This window comes from Petaurus breviceps, unplaced genomic scaffold, assembly GCF_028583685.1.
Source record: "Petaurus breviceps papuanus isolate PSGF00001 unplaced genomic scaffold, PetGlider_PUasm1.0 37, whole genome shotgun sequence".
Lineage (NCBI taxonomy): Eukaryota > Metazoa > Chordata > Mammalia > Diprotodontia > Petauridae > Petaurus > Petaurus breviceps.
The window spans coordinates 40,097,907-40,114,140 of record NW_027186296.1 but is presented as its reverse complement, the minus strand read 5'-3'; the positions used below and the strand labels follow the sequence as shown (position 1 = coordinate 40,114,140).

At 35.1% G+C, this 16,234-nt stretch overlaps 2 protein-coding genes and 2 pseudogenes across 4 annotated transcripts in view; 2 read left to right on the top strand and 2 right to left on the bottom strand.

Moving 5' to 3' along the window:
- Window positions 1-16,234, top strand: part of TRIP4 (thyroid hormone receptor interactor 4) — a 374,079-nt gene that overhangs the window by 141,290 nt on the left and 216,555 nt on the right. The window lies entirely within an intron of this gene.
- CSNK1G1 (casein kinase 1 gamma 1) overlaps window positions 1-16,234 on the bottom strand; it is a 292,028-nt gene that overhangs the window by 142,990 nt on the left and 132,804 nt on the right. For all 3 annotated transcript variants that reach the window (XM_069098331.1, XM_069098330.1, XM_069098332.1), the window contains one exon: window positions 6,530-6,952. In XM_069098331.1, the coding sequence (XP_068954432.1) occupies window positions 6,530-6,710 (181 nt within the window). In that variant the 5' untranslated portion in view covers window positions 6,711-6,952. The remainder of the gene's footprint in view (window positions 1-6,529; window positions 6,953-16,234) is intronic.
- On the bottom strand, window positions 12,139-13,399 carry LOC138168538 (ubiquitin-conjugating enzyme E2 L3 pseudogene; annotated as a pseudogene).
- LOC138168319 (F-actin-capping protein subunit alpha-1-like) lies at window positions 13,026-13,887 on the top strand (annotated as a pseudogene).

The window sequence follows — 16,234 nt, the reverse complement described above, 5'->3', positions numbered from 1 at the left end:
TAATTTAGTAAAGATTACTTAAAAGTGTTTCTTTTATAGTTTTAAGCAGCAAGATATTTCTTAAGACAATTTTTTAGAGCAGAAGCCAATCTCTCAGGGAGGGAAATTACAACAGGGAAAGTCCAGTCATTTGGAAAGTATCTGCTTTATCACTTCATGATACCCTGATTTCCCATGAACCATATTAATAGGAAAAGTATTACCAGAATTAACAATGCTTATATTTTCACATCTATTAATCTGCGTGTTTCATTTTTATCATATATCATTTTAGACAAACTTTGATATATAGGTACCTTAATACATTAGTTTAATATGGTTTGACAATGATGAGGACAGAATAAGTATATAGAAAGGACATATTTTACACTCCCTCAATTTAGTCAGAGAAAGACATCTTATTTAAAAGCTAGGAAGGAATTGCCATAAGAGAGGCTACCCATTCCATTAGCTAATTCACCTCAGAAGCATTCTTTTGTGCTAATGGTTTGTTTTTTCCTTTTGTACTTTTTAATCACAGACTCCTGAGATGGAAAAGAACAAAGTGGTCAATTGTATGGGTCTTAATTTTACTTATAAATGAGCATACCATCTTTCCCTATTTCACAAAGATAACCTAAATGTTAAAATTACAGAGGTAGGGGATTCAACATGGAACACAATCTAATCTCAGACATGGTTTGATGAATTTGGTAATTTTACCGAACTGCCTTTCTTCCTTAGTCTTTGTTATACAAAGTGGCTGTCTGTTTAGGGGAGGGAAAAGGATACTATACTGGGGGGAAAGGTGACATATATAAACAAAAGATATCAATAAAATTTTCAAAAATAACAAAGAAAAATATTTCAGGCAAACGTTTTTAGTAAAGTACAAATACAAATACTAATATATCCTTTTAATAGGTAGCAAGGTTTTTAAAAATAATTTCTCATTTTACAATGATCTACAACTCTGAAAGACTTATGATGATAAATGGTATATATTCAAAGAAAAAGAACTGATGCAGTCAGAATACAGATCAAAACATACTTTTTAAACTTTTTCTTGTTTTATTTTTTTTTTATTTGGCCTACATTTTCTTTCACAACATGACTAACACAGAAATGTTTTGTATGACTACACATGTATAACCTGTATCAAACTGCTTGCCTTCTCAATGAAGGGGGTAGGAAGGGAGGGAAAGAATTTGGAATTTAATTTTAAAAATGAATGTTGAAAGTTGTTTTTACGTATAATTGGGGAAAAATAAAACACTAAATTTTAAAAAATTTCTCATTTTTAAGATCTATTCATTTTTGCAATTAAGAGGGACAAAAACAATGGATGGTTGTTTTTGAAGGAAAGACATACATTTTCTTAGTTTTTAAGGCTCATTAGTTATTATTAAAATCCTTACTAGGAAGTTTTTAACAACCCCATGTCAAAGATGGGTTTAAAATTTTGCAGAAATCATAAAACATGAATATTCTCAAGGGTTTTAAATTTACTATGGAAATACTAAATTGGTAAGTCTGAAGTATACTAGACACTGATCATTTACATGCCAGGCTATAGATAATAAGGGTTTCTCTAAATATTTATCTGTAACCAACTGTGTTTAAAGATTCCAAGGACAAGTTCAATTGACTACCAGGTTTCACTGGTACTATAGGATATGGGCCCAAACACTGGCAGTAGTGTTACTTACTATCATGATTTATTTTAGAAAAACTCTACTTAACAGACTTTTTAAGAAATGCTAAATTGATTTGGACAATTGAAGGGTTATTTACCCAGTCAAGTAACCAGAAATTCCTTTTCCTGACAAACTCATTAAAACATGAATAGGAAAGGTATTTTTACTAGTGAGTCAACAAACATTTATTAAATGTTTATTATGTGCCAAGCACTGGGTTAAGTACTAGGGAAAAAAAAGGCAAAAACACAGTCCCTGCACTGACATTATAATGGGGAAACAACAAGCAAGAGATATACAGATATTTACAAGACATGCAGAATATAAATATAATCTCAGAGGGAAGGCACTGGAAGGAAAGGTGGGAGGTCTCCTATAGAAGGGTCTTGCACATATGGTGGAATGTGAGGTGAGTCTAAGGAAACCAGGTTAGATGAGTACAGAGAGCACTTTAGGCATAGGACAGTCAATGAAGAGAGTCAATATCATATATGAGGAACAGAAGGAAGGCAAGTTTTACTGAATCATAAAGCACACGCAGGGGAATAAAATGTAAAAAAGACTGGAAAGGAAGGGGATTTTTTGTGAAGGGTTTTAAACTCCTAACAGAAGATTTTGTATTTGATCCTAGAGGTAATAGACATCAACTGTAGTTTAAAGTAAAGGGGTAACACTGTCAGATTAGCACTTTACGAAGTTCACTTTGGCAGCTGGATGGGAGATGGCCTAGATGACAAGGAAAAGATGTCTATGGCAGTACAGGCATGAGGCAATGAAGACTTGTACCACAATGGTGTGGCAGCACTACAGGAAAGAAGAGGGCATAGAAGAGAGATGCTGGAAAGGCAATATCAATACACCTTGGCAACTGATTGGAGTGAGACTGAAATGTGGACTGAGCTCAGAAGAGTTGAAGATGACAATGAGTTTATGATATTAGGTCATTCAGATGACAGTTGAGATACATTTCAAGGCACAATGGAGCAACAGATTCTCATGAAATACTGGACTCATGATAAATTCAGCACCAAACCCCAAAAGCAAGAATAAACTACTGACGAATGATGTTCCAATGACTGTTAGAGAAGATGAATATGGTGGCACAGTGGATAGAGTACTGGCCGTGGAGTCAGGAAGACCAGAGTTCAAAATTGGCCTCAGACATTTACTTACTGGCTGTGTGACCCTGGGCAAGTCACTTAACCCCAATTGTCACACACACCCCTCAAACAAAGGAGCATTAGCTTTCTCTTCTTTCGTACCATCTATTCTAAATAGATACTGAGACTTTTCTTGCTTCCTAAAACTTAACTCTTCTGGGTTATGAAACTCATTTCTCACTCTCCAATTTGGATTTTATTATGAGAATATTTTTGGATGACTTTCTCATAAATTAGCATTAAGAATATTTAATGAGGAAACAGAAGACCAGGATTTTGATCTTATATAGCTCACTACTTTTTCTTTCTATCTTGTGAGGTTACTGAAAAAATTACAATGAAAAAATACATATCAAGGTCCTTGAGAAATTAACATTTCTAGTACAAATGTAAAGTATAATTATTCTTATTATTATTATCATCCCCATTAGCAAGAAAGTTTGAGGGAGTGGGAAAGTCCTTTCCTAGCCTAAGTTTCTCTACCTGAAACTAACTTATCCAACACTGTTAACACATCATCAGTACTTTCTAAAAATCCCTTTACTGTATTTACTTTCTTATGGTACTCTAACATGGAAGTCCAAGGGTCTAAAATTTATCACCAACATAATTACTGCTTTCATTTAATCCCCTAGTTTAGAAGGGAATGAACTAAGAATACTTACTTCAGCTTATGTATAGACTGAAAACTGTAGGTTTTGATTACCTAGCCAAAAAACATTGGGGCTTCTACTACAAAATCTCACAAACAGGAATATGTACTACTATTCACAGTGAGAACACAAGAATGAGTTTACCCAGGGACTGTCAACAAATCATTACAAGGCACAATCTGCATTCAGTTTTTTTTACAAGGATAATTAGAATAACATTCCAAAAATAACCTATCTTTAAGAAATGGTTTAAAGAAATCTATAAGATACCTTGATCTCCTCTGAGGAAAAGAGTTGCATAAATTCCAATAACACTAGTATTATTAATGTTAATGTAAGATTTGCCCATATAAACATCTTTATGGGTTTGGGCTCTTGGCCAAGAAGAAAGAAGAGCAGCATGTGCTTAAATACTCTAGTCTTCTATGTTTTAAATGATTCAAGACCCTGAGTATCAATCACTTCCTGCTGGAATTATTCTTCAATATCAAAAGAAATGAAAAATCCTTTTATTCCCAAATCTTTCATGCTCTTACCTGTGCTATATCCTTGATACCATTCTCAACATTTTTTCTATCCTTGAATTTTATAACTTCATATGCTTATAGGCAATAATCACACACATATCTCAAAGTGACTTGCTTTGCACAAAATATCTCTGAGGACATCCTTGATAACTACTTCTAACTATATACTCTGTTGCAAACTGTCAGGAAAAAGAATAAAGGAAGCAATCTGCAACTGATCTCTTAATTTCTTAATTCAGATGATTAAGCAAGCGTTTGCAAATAAAGTCTCTAAAATGTTTTTATTGTACCAAAGATTAGAGACACTAAGTGCCTAAAATGATGATAGTATGGGCCTATAAGCATAACAACTAGAAGCTAAGAAACAGCAAGTACCACTTATTAGTTCTGTTTCTCAGTTCGGAAGTCATATATCTATCATCCTGTGAAGAAAAACTGTAATTATAAATTGAAACCCATAAGTCGATTATTTTATGCCTTTATTTCCCTTCCTTTCTATTTGGATCCCATGTTTATAACTAGTTTTTCCAGGGCATAGTCCATCTCAGTTGCACTCCAACAGTACCATACAGCTTTATTATGACCAGTGTTACATGCTTCTCACTATGTTAACAGAAGTAAAATGATTACATAACTCTATTATCTTAAAATCTAATAGGTAGCTGGTAAAGAGCACTGGAAAATACTATAATAAATAAATGAGATAGAAAACAGTGAGGTTTTTTTTTGGAGGGCAATTGGGGTTAAGTGACTTGCCCAAGATCACACGGCTAGTAAGTGTTAAGTGTCTGAGGCCAGATATGAGCTCAGGTCCTCCTGACTTCAGGGTCGGTGCACCACCTAGATGCCCCAAACAGTGAGTTTTTACTAGGTCAAAAGAACTGTAATATTTCTAAGGAAATGAGTTTCATTTCATTTTCATTCAAATGAGTATGACAGATCAAGGTAAGGATTATCAAAACATCATTCGTAGACTATGAAACAGTAAAGAATCACTGCTACTACAAGCACTGTTTTTATGGATGTTTCCGTCATAGTCAATTTAGTTCATGTACCACTGTGATATTAGATCAGTAAATGTTATATAAATGAATATTCACAAAACTAGTTGTTAAAGCAACTCAACAGTTGCTGATAAAGTCAGGCAGTGTGAAATTATGCATCTAACTCACATTCTCATCAGTTCTTACAGAAGTTTTAGCAAACTTTGCTAAAGCCAACACCCACACCTCAATAGAGGGAAAAAGTCATTCACTGTCTGATAAACCTTTAAATTCTAGGTTGCCGGCTCACTACTGGTGAGAACAAGAAGTTCATACCTAAAAATTCAACATTTTCTAGTGGCACCAAAGATCTTTTGCCTGAGTGCTGTTTTCCTGATGATTTTTGCAAAAGTACCCTTTTATCAACTCTTCCTACGATATCCCTGGAGCTGCCCAAGGAAAAAAAGCAATGTTTCCCCACTCCCACCCTCTTTATACTCTTGCCAGTCTTCTCTCCACCACACTTCTCAACTCTTAAAGGTTTCTTGGAACAAATCGTCTATCTAACCTCCATTATCTCTAACAATATCAGGATTAATTCTAAAAGCCCAACAGGAAAAAGGACATTTGATTCTAGCAAGGGTTATCTCGCAGTTTCCTACATTAAGCTTTGATGATGAAATATGGAAAGCACTTTTGCCTTTCTCCTCCAAATTTTCTAAAGAGACCTAAGTGTTAGGTTTTATGGTCAATAATCTATAACCACACACAATATAACTGCAATGACTGTCATTCATTCTCCACTTTTTTTGGGGGGTGGGGGAAACAGGGCAATTGGGGGTCAGTGATTTGCCCAAGGTCACACAGCAAGGAAGTGTTAAGTGTCTGAGGCCGGATTTGAACTCAGGTCCTCCTGACTCCAGGGCCGGTGCTCTATTCACTGTGCCACCTAGTCACCCCCATCCTCTACTCTTAAGGTGAATCTCAGTGAAGGTGAAACATTTTCTTTGTTAGGAATTCCATCCCTAGAATTTTAGCTCAATTCCTATATTAAAACTTCCAGAAAAAGATTTTTTTTTTTTTAATAAAGCAATAGGATTTAAGTAACTTGCTCAAGGTTACACGGCCAGTTATTTCTGGACGTGGTGCTAAGTATCTGAGCCCGGATTTGATCCCCAGGTCATCCCGACACTGGAGCCGGTGCTCTTACTCGCTGAGCCACCTGGCCACCCTCAGCAAAAAAGATTTTTTAAGAAAATCTCCAAAGATCATGCTCATGAATTGACAAAAAACATATTCACTTTTTGCTAGAGGGAAAGAAAGTGAGAAATGTACAACATGGAATCGGCATAGTTCCAACTGGTAACAGCTCTTATACCATAAGTCCTAGCTAACTACTAAGAAAAACAGTAAAATGAAAACAAAACAATAGCCTCTCACTTAATTGTAAATAATTGTCTTAGAATACACCAAAACTTATTCAGGTTATTGGTCATTAATTACAAGTCCATTAAATAAGTCATTTCTTACCTAATCTGAGCTCTCCAAAGTTCCCACACCCTATCTTCTTGCCAACCCTGAAGTTGGGTCCCACCATAAGAACCCCAGATGATGAAGTGGAACTAGATGGTCGAGAAGGATGTCCACTCCTTTGTGCCATGGGTTTACTTGTACGTTGTCTTTCATCTTTTTCCCTATTAGTATGGTCCATGATCTTACAATGTAGTCTTTCTGCCAGGTGAATGGCAACAATGTGTACTTCTCTCTTTAAAACAGAAATATATCCAAATGAATCACTGAATCAAGCTTGGACCATAGTCAGAGAATTGGAAGAAGGTCTTTTGGCACCATACTCATGCTCTTAATGCACATTCAGATGATAAAAATCCATTGATTAGTTCCTGGAGGACAAGCAGTCTGAAGGACTTAGAAGCAAAGGAAGATATTTGAAACCTAGGAGAAGAAAAAGGAAACATAGTTAAAAAATTAATTACAAAAACATAAAACAAAATTAATTTAATTACTCAAAATATACAAAATAAATGGCATCATCAAGTGGTCTTCAGCTTGATATTTTCTAACATCTGTTATCTGTCCTGATTATTTATCTGGTATTTCACTTTTTATAAATTCAGTAGAGTACTGAGTATGGTAATCCACTATACTAAGAGGCAAAAAACACTTTAAAATAAAATTATTACTTGTTATAAATACATTCCTTCTAAGAAAAAAATCTTTTGGTCTGTAAATCAAGGTGGAAGAAGGTAAGATAAGCCAAATCAAACTGGAGCTTCCCATTTTAGAGTGTCAAGAACTGGTCAACAATGAAGCAATATTTCTATTTAGTCAGACCCGGCTCTACCCACACACTAGGTTACTATATGAGGAAGAATATTTATTTTTTTTTTGCTTTTTTTTTTTGAAAGGGAAAGGCAGGGCAATTGGGGTTAAGTGACTTGCCCAAGGTCACATGGCTAGTAAGTTTTAAGTGTCTGAGGGAGGATTTGAACTCAGGTCCTCCTGACTCCAGGGCCGGTGCTCTATTCATTGCACCACTTAGCCGCCCCGAAGAATAGTTCTTAAAATAGCTAGCTGAAACCTTTGGAAATGGCAAATAATTTCAAGAATAAAAACAAAAAACTAAAATTCTGGTCTGGTTTTTATCATGGACTGAATGAGTGGTAGAAAAATGATATGATCAGATTTCTACATACTAAACATATACCTGCTGAATTCCAAGGTGAAAATAAGACTGAAGAGGAAAATATATAAAACTGTACATGCAGGGCTCATTTAGAAAACCATGCATGAATTTATTATGCACTTTTACCATCAAGGATCAATAATACCCATAGTATCTGCACTTTCTCATTTAAGAAATCAAAGCAACCAACTTTCTCTTAAAATAATGGTTGGATCTCTATAACACCCTATAAAATAACTCTTGACTCCACAGAATACATAGTAGGAAATAAAATATCTCCTCCTACTCAAAAACCTTTATTGATTTTCCCATCGCTACAGAATGAAATAAAAAAACTCTGGAATCAGGTATTCAAGGTCATTCATAATCTGACTCCTACTTATATTTCTGAAGTTATTTTTCACTACCTTCCTTTTTCAAACCTTTTTATCCTGCAAAGACGCCAAACTAAGCCAACTGTTTTGCTAACTGAGTTTGGAACAGAAAATGAGCATTACTTCCCTTCCCCCCAGGTTTTCACCATATTATTCATACCTGCAATATCCCTTCTCCCCACTCCCACTTTCCTATGTCTTACCATTTTTTAAGGCCCAGCCCAATTTCTAACTCCTCCATAAAACTTTGGCTGAATATTTTAAGTCCACAGTGATCTTTCCTTCACCTAACAATCTCTACAGACTTACTGTCTGTATCACCTCTATATATGTAATATCTTACTTTGCTGAGTTATCTTTAAAAAAAAAAACACATGAGTTCTTTCTTCAGAACCAAAATATAAATTCTTTGAGTAGTTTTTGTGTATTTATATTCCCCAGACCAAGTTCTAGATTATGGAGATAGAACCATCACAGATGATAACTGATAAAAGCTATGACAATCTGTATGAGAATGAGGTGGAGCAAAGACAGAATAGAGGAGGTTGATGAACTAGTAGGCCATAGTGCTAAAAAGAATATTTGGAACTTAGTTACCATCCAAGGGGCACAGTGTAGAATGGAAAACACAAACCACCCACAAAAAAATCAAACATAGATGTAACAAAACTATACGCATTAAACAACACTCAAATGAAGAAATATGAGAAGACACCCCCAACCCACCCATTCATGGGAGGGGGAGGTTCACAGGCACTACACGTTGCACGTGTTTCCAGATTTTTTAATGTACTGACCAGTTATGCTGATTTTCTCATATCTTTTTTGTCTGTAGAAAAGCAAGATATAAAGTCAAATCCAACTTGTAAAACTGTTGCCCTAAGGGTTGCTTTAAAAAAATATATCATAGAGATTGGGGCGGCTAGGTGGCACAGTGAATAGAGCACCAACCCTGGAGTCAGGAGGACCTGAGTTCAAATTTGACCTCAGATACTTAACACAAAAAAAACTAGCCATGTGACCTTGTAACCCCAATTGCCCTACCTTCCCCCTCCAAAAAAGCAATAACAAAAACAAAAAATATTATAGAGATTTCACAATAAGGAATAAAATCCTTCAGTGTAGAATTCTAAATGGTAGGATTTAAAGATAGGGGAATCTTAGGGACCTTAGGAACATCCAGTTTTGCAAATGAGAAAAATGAGGCCCAGAAGAGAAGTGACTTGCCTGAGGTCACAAAAGTATTAAGTGAGAGAGAAATTTTTGAGTCAAAAGGCAACAAAAGGTCTTAAGAGTTTGGAATTTGAAGTTAGAGGGTCTGGATTCCAACCTGCTCTACCATTTTCTACCTATAAAGCCCTGGGAAAGTCACTTAGAAGTACAAACAAGGAAATTAACCTTTCAGTAAACAAAGCTAGTTGGTTAAAAATATTTATTTAAGGACTGAATAACAGTGTTTTCAAGAAGCAATCTGAAAACAATATACCCAGACCAGATTAACATTCAATAAAGTAGATAAAACAGGATAATGAAGTATAGCTTTCAAGATTAAAAAAAAGAATTTGGACCTAAAACATAAAAATTACTTTTTTTATTTTGAGGCCTATATAAAAGCCTCTTACTTGAGCAGTAGAGATAATATTTATATGTAATTTATTTCTTTTAAACATCAAAAGGTAAAGATATACAGCAACTACTGTAGACAAAAATGAGATTTCCCCAAATCAGAGGGAATTAAAATCACTTGTGAAGAAATCCCAAAAGAAATAACTTTCTAGAAACAAAAAATCCAATAATACTGATGAAAATAATAATAACAATCATTGATATTTATACAGTACTTTTAAACTTGTCAAAGGAATTCACACACATTATCTATCTCCTTTTATACTCACATCTTGCATCATATTAAAGGTCACCAGGAGTACTGGCTATTTCATAGCCATAGCTCCATAAAACCAGGAAGACTACATTGTACTTTGCTTTCTAAAGAATTTCTCTAACACAGATTAGTTTACCAAGGATATTATCATCATCATCATCACTCTCTTAGTAATATAGGTTTACAAACTAGGCGTCAGTCTCAATTTATCACTCTCATCCCTATATCCAATCTGTTCCCAGGTTCTTTCTGTCGATGTTACCTTTGAAACACCCCATCTCCATAGACACTGCCACCACCCTGATTTAAGCCCTTATGACCTTATTACTGGACTACTGAAATAGCTGGCTGATTGGTCTGCCTGCCACAAATTCCTCCCTACTATTTAGTTCATCTTCCAACTCAACTGATCTTCCTCAAACAGTCTGACCATGTCAACTCCCCTATTCAATCAACTCCTGTATCAAATTAAAAAGCCACTTTTTTTGGCTTTTAAAGACCTTCATAAATTTAACCCTTACCTTTCCAGTCTGCTTACCATTTACTCTTGCTATATACTCTGATGCTTCCTGTTCCTTCCAGAAATTACACCAACCTCTGAACTGTGAGCATTTCTCCAGCTTTCCTTCATGTCAGGAACAATTTCCCCATTCACCTCTACTTCCTGGCTTTCTGGGCTTCCCTTCAAGTCTCAGTTAAAGTTCTACCTTCTGCAAGAAGCTTCTTTAATCTTAGTACCTTCTCTCTAAGATTATCTCAAATTTATCCTAATGGATCTTTTTTATACACAGTTGTTTTCATGCTGCCCTGTGCGCTAGACAGTAATCTCCTAGAGAGCTGAGACTGTATCTTACTCTTTCTTTGTAACCCCAGTGTGCAACACAGAACCTAGCATACAGAAGACACTTAATAACTGCTTGCTGACTTGACTGTCATCATTCCTTCCTATGGCCAAATATGAACCAAGTTAGTATGATACTGTTATGTTAGTTTGTTAAAAAAAATTCTTCTGTTATACATATAAGACCAATATTGTTTTGACCCACAGGAGGTTAAGACTGTTCTCTGAGTAAAAAGACTAATAATCTCCCTCATCTGCTTACTCATTTTTTAAAAATCACTACATTTTGTAGATACCATAATCAATTCCCTATAAATAGCCTTCACCATAGTACTTTGTCTCAAACATTTTAAGCAGAACCATCTAATGTGGAAACTACAATTGAAATACCATATGCAACCTTTTGGTACTACAGTTCAACACTTCTTAACAACAAAGAAAAGAAGTGTTTTAGTATCAGTCATCTGGAAAAAACACTGGACACTCTATTTGGCCTGAAAACACTAGAATTGTTTTCTAGTGTTGTATTTATTTATATTGTAATAATCATTGCATATATTGTTCTATTACTTTTCTAAATCAGTTCATAAAAGTCTTCCAGTGTTTTTCAGAATTATTCATATTCATGATTCATTATGTTATATTCATTATATATTCAAAGTACCTCTTCTTAGTGGCCTTTGTATAAGGAAATAAAATATTTCTATTGTGCTTTACTAAATGGGGCACTGGGCTTGCAATCAAGAATACTCATCTTCATAAGTTCTAATCTGATCTCAGCTACTCACTAGCTGTGTGTCCCTGGGCAAGTCACTTAACCTGGCTTGCCTCAGCTCTTTAACTGTAAAATTACCCAGAGAAGGAAATGCAAACTACTATAGTATCTTTGCCAAGAAAACCTCAAAATGGGGTCACAAAGAGTAGTTCACAACTGAATATAACAACACTATGTGCCAGGTACTGTGCTAAGCACTTTACAAATATTATCTTGTTTCATAGGAGGTCTAATGGCCTCATTCCCCGTCCCCCCAGAAAAAAAGTCTGGTCTTATCCTTGAAAAGTGTAAACACTGATTTCACTCATTTGATCTTTTTATTTTATGTGGACGCGTTTCCCTTAAGTTACTTTTATTTCATGATCATCTCTGACTCTGAAAATAACTGAAATGCTTCTCTTTTATTGACAATACCATCTTTTTCATTAGTCTTTGCTGTTCCTGACTTAGCAGAATATTTTATTTTAGAGGACCAAATTGATTTTCAGATTATATTGTAGTCTTCTCTTTCATTTCTCATGAATGAGTAGCAATATGCAAACTTTTTTTTTTTGGTAGATGAAGGTATTATTTCTGACTACTTTCAAAATGTGATACTGAACTCAAACTCAAAGACAACATTTCTAAGTGAGAAGTGAGTTGAACATTGCTTATGTAGTAGCAATACATAGACTCTATTCTGTTTTCTGCTTCCAATAATTTGGAGGAATTTCCCTGAAATGACTTTTTTTTTCAGAACTAGAACATCTTAAATTTTTAATCCTTTCTTTACAGGTTTACCTAGATTACTTTTGATTAAGAAAACTGTAGAAAGTTAGTAACTGCCACAAGTTAATGCCAGGAGGTAGTCTCTGTCAATTTCCCAAAGAGTCCTGGTTGCAGGGTGTTGGAAATGCACTGCTCTGGGTCTCCGCTCACCCTGCTTGGAATCAATCACAGAAGATTTAGTCCACGGGTGGCTTTTCCCCATATTTCTTTGCAAACTCTTCAGCGTTCTTACTGAATTTTTTACGGTCCTTAGAGTACACTTTCGCTAGGTCAGCCCGAAGGTGGTACTCGGGCAGGGGGTCGTTCACCAGTGCTATGAGGGACTGGATAACTTGGTCAGTTTTGGTTGCTGGTTTCCAGTTCTCAACACTAATTACTGGCAGACAGACCTGCCCTTTCTCATCAATGTTAGGGTGGTGAATCTTTGTTTTAAAAGTGATCTTAGGTGGTTTGAATGGATACTCTGCTGGGAAGTTGATTTCGATTCTGAAGGCTCCCTTGTCATACTGACGGTTGTCAGGAAGGTTGAGTCCTTGCAAAGTCAATAAATTAGCTTCATCAACCTGGATGTTACAGAAGTTTTTCATCCCACACTTGTGGATTTCTTCCAGCTCCTTCATCAGCCTCCCGCTGGACGTGATCTTGAGTCTAGTGCTGCTGCTGTCCCACAATGCATTCCTGAATGATTTGCTTAAGTATGTTACTCAGGACTTTTATTCATCATATTTTTCTGGAAGAGCAACAATTTCCGAATTGTCCTGTGACACTTTCTTCAAGGTTAGCAACTTTTGTTTGCAGAGATCTCAGGTGTTCTTCCCATGTTCAGATTTTTGTTATGAGAAGCTATCTCCTATCAAAGTACTTTTTGAGTTTCAAATCTATTCATCTTTTTTTTTCCTTAAGAAAATTTCTGCACGAGCCACCAGGCTGGGCCAGAGCAGCCCAAGCTGGCCAACTTCAACAACTGGATGCTGGATGAGGAGGTACAGATAGCTGCCAAGTCCATCACTCATACTCCCCCAGGATAATTCTTATGGAAATAAACAGTTAACCCCCAACCTAAGGACACAGATGGAGCTCTGAAGTCATGGAGGATATCTTGTGACAATAAATTAAGGGCCTATGTAAAAGATCAATATTCTAATGGCTTCTATACTGTTTATGCCAAAATTACATATGGGCAAAAGGCTATTATTGTCTCTACTGAGAGTCACCAATTTCAGCCATAAAAATTTCTAGAATGGTAATTGGAAATCAGAGCAGAAGTTTACTATCACACCACCTACGTCTCATGTGGTTGGAGTCCTAAGGATTCAACTCCAAAACAATGAAGATGGCAATGTTCAAATAGTAAGTCACAAAGATATCCAGGACTCAACTGTACTGTTACTGATGATGTACAAACTGCCAAGGAATTTATTAAAATCACAGAACATGCAGAAAATGAGTATCAGACCATGATTAGTGAGGACTATAAGAAAACCTTAGATACCACATTCAAGGCTTTGCACAATTGTACACCAAAGTTTCAAGTTAAAACTTGAAAAATGCAGATGACTAAAGAATAATAGGCATATTGTGCTTTAAGGTTTTGTAACAGGTTACTGGAGTTTATACTGTAAGCGAATGAATCACACAGGTGCATAAATCACAAATAAAAACATGTGGCCCTACAGGTCCTCATGTTCAGTCCTTTGAATGAATCCAAACTTCACAGAACAAATCCCCTTAATAAAAGAATGGGGGCAAGCATTGTTTGAACCTTACTCTCCTCAGATTTGGCTCAAAGAGGGAATGACATACATACTCAATTGGGTATAAAATTTTAACTTACAACTGAAGGCTGATTAAAGGGAGGTGGTGTTCAGAAGCAAAACACTAGTGAAAAGGGACAGGGTGAAAGGAGAGAGAAAAGTATAAACATAGAGGAAAATAGGATGGAAGGAAATACATAGTAATCATAACTGTGGATGTGAATGGAATGAACTATCCCATAAAACAGAAGTAGATAACAGAGTAGAATAAAAACCAGAATCCTACAATATGCTGTTTACAAGAAACACATCTGAAGCAGAGAGATACATACAGAGTATATGTAAAAAGCTAAAGCAGAATATATTATGCTTCAGTTTTAGTTAAAAAAAAAAAAAGCAGGGGTAGCAATCCTGATCTCAAAGCAAAAGCAGATCTAATTAAAAGATATAACAGAATAAATTACATCTTGCTAAAAGATACCATAGACAATGAAGTAATTCCAGCACTAAACATATATGCACCAAGTGGCATAGCATCCAAATTCTTAGAGAAGTTAAGTGAGTTACAAGAAAAAACAGATAAAAAAACTATACTAGTGGGGGACCTCAACCTTCCCTTCTAAGAACTAGATAAATTTAACCACAAAATAAACAAGAAGGAAGTTAAGGAGGTGAATAGAATTTGAGAAAAGTTAGATATGATAGACCTCTGGAGAAAACTGAATGGTGATAGGAAGGAATATAACTTTTTCTCAGAAGTACATGGCACCTACACAAAAAATGACCAGGGTATAAAAACCTCAAAATCAAATGCAAAAAGGCAGAAGTGTTAAATGCATCCTTTTCAGATCACAATGCAATAAAAATTACGTGTAGTAAAAGGTCATATAAAAACTAACTGGAAACTAAATAATCTAATCCTAAAGAATGAGCAGGTAAAACAACAAATCATAGAAACAATCAATAATCTCATCCAAGAAAGTGACAATAATGAGACAACATACCAAAACTTATGAAATGCAGTCAAAGCAGTTCTTAGGAGAAATTTTATATCTCTAAATGATTACATGAATAAAATAGAGGGTGGCTAGGTGGCGCAGTGAACAGAACACTGGCCTGTTCTGGAAATCTTGAGTTCAAATCCAGCCTCAGATACTTAACATAAAAAAAAGAGCCATGTGACCTTGGGCAAGTCACTTAACCCCAATTGCCCTTTTAAAAAAAAAGGAAAAAAAAGAGAAAGAGACCAATGAATTGGGCATGCTGGAAAAAAGCTAGGAAAAAAAATTTTAAATCTCCAATTAAATACCAAAGTAGAAATTCTGAAAAGCAAAGGAGATTAATAAAATGAAAATTAAGAAAACTACTAATAAATAAACTAAGACCTGATTTTATGAAAAAAAAACCCACAATAATAAAATAGACAAATCTTTGGTTAATTTGATTAAAAAAAGAAAGAAAGAAAACAAATTACCAGTATCAAAAATGAAAGGTGTGAATTCACCACCAATGATGAAGAAATAAAAGCAACAATTAGGAGCTATTTTGCCCAACTATATGCCAAAAAACCTGAAAAATCTAAGCGAAATGGATGACTATTTAGAAAAATATAAATTCCCCAAATAAACAGGATAGGAAATAAAATACTTAAATAACCCTATTTTACAAAAAGAAATTGAACAAGTCATCAGTGAACTCCCTAAGAAAAAATGTCCAGGGTTAGATGAATTTATAAGCGATTTCTACCATATGTTTAAAGAACAATTCCAAAACCATATTTGGAAAAATAAACAAAGAAGGAGTCCTATCAAATTCCTTTTATGACATAAATATGATGCTGATACATAAACCGGGAAGGGCCAAAACAGAGAAAGAAAATTATAGGCCAATTTCCCTAATGAATACTGATGCAAAATTTTTTAATTAAAATAAGAGCAATGAGATTACAGCAACTTATCATCAAGACAACATACTACATGAGTAGGTGGGATTTATACCAGGAATTCAGGGTTGGTTCAATATTAGGAAAATTATTGGCACAAATGACCATATTAATAGCAAAATAACAGAAATCTTATTATCTCAATAGATGTAGAAAAAATAGAGCACCAATGCCTATAAAAACACTAGAGAGCAT